General features: G+C 31.3%; 1 protein-coding gene across 1 annotated transcript; it reads left to right on the forward strand.

Annotated features, from left to right (window-relative positions):
- Positions 1-6,179: 6,179 nt before the first annotated feature.
- Positions 6,180-8,169, forward strand: LOC121219550 (transcription factor bHLH62). The gene is made up of 6 exons (XM_041097852.1): positions 6,180-6,787; positions 6,873-7,013; positions 7,109-7,174; positions 7,238-7,306; positions 7,405-7,476; positions 7,572-8,169. The coding sequence occupies exons 1-6, from the start codon at positions 6,422-6,424 to the stop codon at positions 7,785-7,787; spliced, it is 930 nt and encodes a 309-aa protein (XP_040953786.1). The 5' UTR covers positions 6,180-6,421; the 3' UTR covers positions 7,788-8,169.
- Positions 8,170-8,789: the final 620 nt, after the last annotated feature.

Here is an 8,789-nt window from a genome sequence, read left to right on the forward strand (position 1 = left end):
AGAAATAAATACTAAAATGTTTGAGTGAAAATGTATTGATTATGAGTTGAAACTCATAAAAGTATGGATCAAAGAATAAAACATTTTTTTTATTGATGAATGTTATAATTATACAAGCATATGAGTTATGATATTTGGATTATGATGCTATATAGAAATTTTGATTGTGAATTAGTGATTTGAGTTAGAATTTTGTGTTGAGAACAAAAGTGATTAAAAGCAAATGTTTATTAAATGCTTTGAGAATGTGAACTTAGTAATGAATTGGCTATTTGTGATGGTATGTGTTATGCGCATTTATGTGTAAGATAAATTTGAGGCTTTACTACACTCACCCCCATATTAGTAAAATGTTACAATGAAATTTGTGAGATTTTGGTTGAATAAGCTTACGAGTGTAGTGTTACAAAAGTTCGTGTACGGAAGAATAATAATGTGGTCGGAAAAGTGAATGAATTAGAAAATGAGGACAATATAAAAAGAGAGAAATATTTGATAGTTCTGAAAACTACTCAGATTATCAAAATGGATATCATTCTATATGGATTGTAATTTTTCGATACTTTGTGTAGCTTCAGATGCTGAAATATTGCTATCCTGATTTTCTTATGAATCTATGTGATTATCTGTAAAAGATATGAAAATCCAAAATCATGTGCGAATTTGAAATATACTGTGGAAGTAAATCATTAACCTACCATCTGGTAAGATTTTCGGGGACGAAAATCCCTAAAGGGGGGGAGAGTTGTAATAGCCCGATTTTAGGCTTAGTCGGAACAGTGGTTTCGGGACCACAAATCCGACGAAAAAAAAATGTAATGGCTTGAATTTTCAGAGGTGTCGGAACGGTGATTCGAGATCACTAAATTCGACAAATGGGTAGAAAATATTATTAATTTAGTAAGTATAAGTTAAATATGAAGTTAGGAAAATTTTTGAAATAGTGAATAGTGCACTAGAAATAAATATTAAAATAATTAGAATCGAAATGAGGTATCAAGACCTCGGGGATTTTAAACTGAGCCATAAATATTTTTATAAATATTTATGGAGTGTTAAAAAGTTAGTATTAAAGTTTCGTTAAGAAATTTTAAAGTTCCGATAATTAATTGAACAAAAAAGACTAAATTGTAACAAATGCAAAATTTTGGGAAATGATTAAATAGCTTAAATGATAAAAGGAAGAGGGCTTAAAAAGCAAATAGACCCAAGGTCTATTTGGGCTGGACGGCAGAGGCATGAAATCAGCAAGAAAGTAAGGAGAATTAAGGGCAAAATTGGAAAATTGCAAAATTTGCTTAATAAAGTTAGGACCCAAGTGGAATTATCGAGATTTCTCTTCATTTTTCTGAATTCTCATCAGCTAAAACACCATGGAAGGGCTTCTTCAAGCTGGTTCTTCATATTTTTATTACAAGTAAGTTCAATTATTGACTATTTCTTGAAATTTTTGTATTTTTATGACTTTTACAACTAGGCCCACTTGTTAAATTCATTAGTTTTTGATTTTATGAAAGAAGTTGAAAGTTGATATGAATATGTGCTGGAAGTATATGATGATTTAGCATGAAATTAGAGCTTTAAATTGTTCATATGCTGATTTTATTGAAAGAATTGAATAGAAAGTGAATGTTTGGGACCTAATAGTAAAAGAGTTTGAAGATAGAGTTATATGTGGAAATTCTGAATTTCAATAGTTGTGTAACAACTTATAATGTCTAGTAAAGTACTAATTGAGAAAATTAGATTAATTGAGGGGTTAATTGAGAAAGGACCGAATTGTATAAACTGTGAAATTTGGGGCAAAATGGAAATCAACATTTTGCACTAAAGCAGTTTTGGACAGCAGCAGTAGTGTAACTTTGAAAAATCACCAAAAATTGTAGAGATCGAATTAGAGGATGAATAAAATATGAAATTAAAGCTTATTGAGTCTAGTTTCTTATAAAAGAAATGATGTGAGCATTGGAATTGTAAATCATGAGATATAATAGATTTTGTGAGACAAGGTCAGAATGAATTCGGGTTCCCCTGTTCTGACTTTGGAAAATCATTAAAAATTGTACAGAAATGATTATGAGTTATAATTTATATGGTTAGAATCCTTAATGAGTCTATTTTTAGAAGAAACAAGCTAAAACATCATCCAAATTTTGTACAATGAGATAATTAATTTTTAGTGAAGAGTGGTCGGAACTGTCAGACAGCGAAACAGGGGAAACTTTAAAGAATAAACTGTACTATTTGGCTAAACCAAAAATTATGAAAATTTTATGGTATGAATATATGTGAGTCTAGTTTCAGGGAAAATTAACGGATCTTAATTTGGAGCTCTGTAGCTCCGGATAAAAATAATTTAGTGACTCTGACTCGGATAAACAGCTTTGAATATACATGTTAGTGAATATTGAAATTATGGTTAATGTTGTTTAAGTGTGTTATACACATTAAGGATGTGGAATGGAGAGGAGGAGGAGGAAAATTGGGAAATATATGAATGATTCGTGTATAAATGGTCATATGTTTGATTATAACTCATAAACGATGAAATATGAATGATGCTTATTTTTGTGCATTATTGGTCATGGTTTAAGCTCATGTGTGAAAATAAAGTTTCATAGTATGTGTGTATGGTATATTCAGTATATGATTTGGCATGAAATAATACCATGAATGGTTTATGAATTAACACATGTTGGTAAGCCTGATATATGAATAAATGATCAAATTGAGCGGAACGCCGGATTTGAGTACTTCTGATCAAGTGATAAAGTGATAAGTGGTAGCTTTAGCTACACTTATCTGATCAAGTGACAAGTGGAAAGTGATAAGTAATAGCTTCGGCTATACTTATCTGATCAAGTGATAAAGTGATAAGTGATAGCTTCGGCTATACTTATCTGATCAAGTGACAAAGTGATAAGTGATAGCTTCAGCTACACTTATCTGATCAAGTGACAAGTGGAAAGTGATAAGTGATAGCTTCGGCTACACTTATCTGATCAAGTGACAAGTGAAAAGTGATAAGTGATAGCTTCGGCTATACTTATCTGATCAAGAGACAAAGTGATAAGTGGCTACACTTATCTGATCAAGAAACAAAGTGATAGGTGGCTACACTTATCTGATCAGGGACAAGTGATAAGTGATCATACGTAAGACCATAGTTATACTATGGCAAAGTGAAAGTGAAGTACTCAATTTTCCGTGACCGTTCCCTAATTTGATTAAGGATGGTAAGTGACAAATGGGCCCAAAAGAATTAAAGTAAATGGATAAGTGGTAGTGTATTTATATCAGGACGATGTTGTTATTCAAACTAAAGTGATATTTTCATTGCTAAATTGAGAATTTCATAAATGTGTTATTGAATGGTATAATCAATAAACATTGAGTTAAATGGTAAATACGTATTAGTTTTGAATTTGATGTCATTGAATTGTACGTGAATTAAATGGAAATTTCTAGTGATTGAATTTAAATTATGAGCATGAGAAATTGCGAATTGAATGAAATGGAAATGAAGCATTAAATTGCATGAGTATGTATCGGGTCTCGCAGGCCCTAATTATTATGATTATAATATTTTGAGGATATATTGTGAAAAGTTATAGAAACATGTTAATTATTTTTGAAAGTTTTAATTTTGATGAAATTTTATAACTCGGCTAAATACGTTTACAAGTGTATGTGTTTTGGTAATGCCTCGTACCCTATTCCGGTGTTGGATACGGGTAAGGGGTGTTACACCTATAGATTCACAGAGAGAACACCTCGATTGATAGAAAGAGTATGTAGCTGAAAGTTGTATAGATAATTAATTGTGAACTATGCATGCGTGAATATTTAAACCACGAACCAAGACATCAACTGTTTTTATGATTGAAAAGATAAGAATAATTTTTGTATAGAAAGAATAAATATTGTATCAAGTTACAAGACAGTATACATCTTAACAACTGAATTAATAAGTTTTATGTAATCCTATTTAGGGTGGGTTTGGATAGACGATGCATTTACCTGCGGTTAGTGTGAAAACAACGATGACGATGAGATTAGATACTATAGCAATAATGTAGCATTCACGTAACACTTGGATTTTTAGATGAAGAATGCAAATTTATTGTTATTTATAGTATAAAGTGAGCATAAATGAGAGATCACAAGGGTTGGCAAACACTTGATGCTTCATTTAAATCCAAAAGGAAAAACGCAAGTGTGTTCAAAGAAAGAGACGAATAACCAATATTTAAGCAAATCTATGTGCCGGGTCAGCCATGGAATTTTCCCTTTTCAATTGAATTTATTTCTCATACATTTTCATTTATTCATCAAGTTAAGGTCCCCCCAAAAATTATCAAGTCCCAAAAAAATAAAAATTCTCACAAATACTAAATAGGTTAAAAGGTTAGGTTACATTATTTGTCCAAGTACGAAATCTGATTAATTTTTGAGAAATTTTGGAGAAAAACATCAAGTTCAATGCTGGGTATGGACAAAAAAATTCCGTTTAAAATATTTAGATTAAATGTTTAAATAAGGTTTAATCTTTTAGGGATTGCTCGCGTAAGATTCTAACGTTTCAAAATGCTCAAATACAGGCCTGAAACTTTCAAATATGCTCAAATAAGGGCCTGCCTGAGTTTTTAGATTGCATGCTTGGAATACATTTGTGATATTGAATTAAAAAATAGTGAAAAATTCATTGATATGGCATGGCATGCTTACAATTAAAAGGTCACCCATGGCACAATTGGTCACATAACTTTTTTATACAACAATTTGAAGGGATTAAAGAATAATTACACCAAAGCTTTATTTTTAACTAAAATTAAATAATAATAAAAATACCAAACTCCATCTTCTTCATCAACAACACTCATTATCTTCTACTCCATAAATTTATCTTTCTTTTGAAAATGAATCTTGCAATAACCATCCAAACTTCCATAGTTTAGGTACCGAATTAAAGAATAGAAGCACTTTCCTTCGATTCATGATTTAGATACTCACAGGAATTTATTTCTTTTAATTTACTTTCTAATTAATTCATTTTAAAATGATATCATATTTCAATAAAGAATTAATTCCATGTCATCAAAATTTAATTTAGTCAATGGTTATATAAGTACGTAGTTAGTGATTAAATTGGTACGATGTGTACCGTTAATTGGATTAAATTTAGAGCAATCAAAATAGGAACGACATGAATCATTGACTAAATTATTTTTATTTGGGCTATTCTAATTTTTTTTTTGTTAATTTAGTCGCTGTCATTAGAATAATTTCTCAAAATAGTTATTCAACTATTATCTCATTAACGAGAAATTGACTGAACCTGCTACATCTGCATTTTTATATTCCGTTGCAAAAATTACAAAATGGAAAAAAAATATTCATTTAGTTTCTTTAAAATTTACACTTTCCTTTATCTTTTTATGATTTTGTTGACGAAATATTCAATTTGGAATTGGATGGTAAATGAAAAAAAATCATATCATTTTAAAACAATAAATATTAATCCTATTCCAATTTGACTTTATTTAATTCCTTTTAATATTATAAAATTAATTTGAACTATTTAATAGTGAATGGATTAATTGGATCGTGACTTAATAGGAGCAATTATTTGATGGACTCTTTCCACCACATCATCCACAGTCCCTTTCCAATTATTTAATGACATTTCAGCAATTTTTTTCATGTCACTAACAAGTAATTCTGATTTATTTATTTTTACTCTGAACCTTGAACCATAAATCTCAAGCTCAACTCTGAACCTTGACTCTTGAACCCTAAACCCTAAACCCCAAACCCGAACTTGAATCTTGAAACTTAAACCCCAAAACATAAATCATAAACACAAAACCCTAAACATTGAACTTTAAACTTAGGGTTTAGGGGTTCATAGTTCAAGATTTAGGGCTTGAGGTTCAGTGTTTGAGATTTAAGGGTTAAGGTTTGGGGTTTGTGATTTAAAGTTTAGGGTTCGGGGTAACAAAATTACCAAAAATATGTGTTAATAACATGACAAAAATTACTGAAATATCATTACATAATTTAATAGGAATGATCCATAAAATAATTTGAGACCATTTCACCCATAAAAAATAAAATTAAAAGTCAAATGATCCTAACCTTGTTTTTTATCCCCTCGTCCTTTTTCTTTATTTATTTCTCCTTAGCATTTCGTTACCTAACCAATCTTCTTCTTTCTCTTCTCTATATATAAAAAAGTAATGTAATCATTTTGATCTCACAAATACAGCACATTCATTTCCATTCACAGTTCACCTCTTTTCTCTTTCCCAAACATAAAGAATCCAAAGCTCAACTATCAAACTATTTATCACTCTTTTTTTCAAATTGCCCCTTTCTTCATCTGGATTTTCACATTCACCTAATAACCTTTCCTTCTTCCATGGACAACCAGTTTTCCCTCAATGCACCACCATTCCACCTTGAACCCTCCCTATCAGCTTCCTACTACCTATCTTCCGCCATGGACATTCATGCAACCGAGCTGAATTGCTCCCAACATTGTGAACAACCAACTGATTATTATGGTCTACACTTCCACTTCCCCCTGAGTTCAATGCCATCTCAAGTTGGTGGTTTTCAAGGGAACAACAACATTTCTCCATTGCAGGGTCGATCAAAGTCTGTCACTTCTCAAAATGAATCATTACTGAATCCCAATGCTGATTTGGAAGCTTCAAAATATTGGAATTCAAGGAAAAGAACAAAAACAGTGGAAACTTCAGCTTCACCAACAATTGCTGCAAAGGTATAATAGACTTTAAGGTCTCAAAATTGCAACTCTAGAAAATTTATTTCAACATTTAAGACACTAAAATTATATCCATTTCCAGGGGTCTGTAAGAAACCAAGAATCAGATGAAAAACGGAGCAACCCTAATACCAATACTAAGCCTCTAGAACCTCCCAAGGACTATATTCATGTTAGAGCAAGAAGGGGTGAAGCCACTGACAGCCACAGTTTAGCTGAAAGAGTGAGAATCATATATATACTGTTCTGAATTCAAGCATGACCAACTGGGTTTTTCTTGCATTTAACGAAGGCTATAAAAATTTGTCACTTGATCAGGTCCGTAGAGAGAAAATTAGTGAAAGAATGAAGCTTCTGCAAGATCTTGTTCCTGGTTGCAACAAGGTAATTTGGAAATGCCTTTATTGTGATAAGTGAGAACTTACTGATCAAACCCTCTAATTGCAGGTCATTGGAAAAGCAGTTATGCTGGATGAAATTATAAAATACGTTCAATCATTGCAGAGACAAGTTGAGGTAGATTAACATTGATGAACATATATAGTGATCAAAAAATTTTCTTTCGACAAATTTTCATGACTAATGGTTATGAGAAATTTTTTTTCCATGAAAAGTTCCTCTCAATGAAGCTAGCTTCAGTTAATAGCAGACTGGATTTTAAGCTGGATAGTGTCATGTCCGAGGATGTAAGTCTAAGCTTTAATGTCAACAATTATATATTTATTTCATTTCTCTAAAGAACAATGTTTCAGTTCTTTAAATTTCCTTTTTCTTTTTTCAGATATTTCAATCAAACAACAATTTTGCACATCCAATATCCACAATAGATTCCTGGGCATCTGCAGCCATTTTTGGGCAGCAGCAGCAGCAAAACCTTGCACTGCATAGCAATGTTTCTAATGGGACAATGACCCAATGCTCAGTGCAGCCAATGGATACTGCAATATGGCCCCAACTTCAACACCCAGTTACCTCCAATCAACTTCCCCTTAGCTAATTTCATTTTCACAAAACCTTAGCCAGGAATGGGGTTACAATGAGAAAACTTCCAGGGTAAGAAAAAGTCATTATCTCACACATAATTATATAATAAGTCATTCATGGTAGACTGATTATTGTATTAATGCGGGGTCAAATAAAGTATCCCATATGAAAGTTGAGGTCTAATAACCATTACTTGGTCCTGGTTTGAAGTTCCAGAACAGCTGCTGTGCAATGTATATACAAAGAATATTATCCAAGTACTGTAAAATTTGTGTATTTGCTGGTGCAATCATCTTTATAGCAAAAGCACCAACATTAAGATATCATGTAACAGCATCTTTTAATTATATAAGAGCATCAAGGGTGGCAGTGGACTAGACCCTATCAATCATTCATCTCTATAGTCTCACTTACTTTCAACATTATTTCTTTGAAAAAAATGAAAGTTGGATTTTTTATAATAAATATACAGATTTTATAATTTTGTTCTCATTTTAAGGAATTCAATAAATTCAACCTTCAATTTTACACATTTTTTAATTCAGTCTTGATTCTTAAAAATTCAAAAATAAAATTTATTAATAAAAAATTATTTGAAAGTTCATTTTTTTGATAAAAATACGCACAAAATTATACATAAATGAATACCCAATCTTCTCTTTTTCTGACATGAAATTTATTTCTTAAAATAATGATTTTATGAATAAAATATTTTTTAAAAGCCCAAAAAGGACTTGAATCAAATTCAAGATTTTCTTTTTTTAGTTTTATTTTACAAATAATAATCTATTTATTATAGGTCACGCCTTATTCGTTAGTTTTTGCCAAATTTGTCAAGTGCTAAGTACCCCCTTCGTCACAATCACCGGCATCAATTAACTTACTCCAAACTCCTCGATTTCTACATCCTCCACTGCCATGCCATCAAACTAGGAATCAGCTGTGGAGCTATTGGCATGATCTTCCATCTACTAGGTCTTTAAGACCTCATCCTCACCTATATATTCCCAATTAT

Source organism: Gossypium hirsutum, chromosome D07, assembly GCF_007990345.1.
Source record: "Gossypium hirsutum isolate 1008001.06 chromosome D07, Gossypium_hirsutum_v2.1, whole genome shotgun sequence".
Lineage (NCBI taxonomy): Eukaryota > Viridiplantae > Streptophyta > Magnoliopsida > Malvales > Malvaceae > Gossypium > Gossypium hirsutum.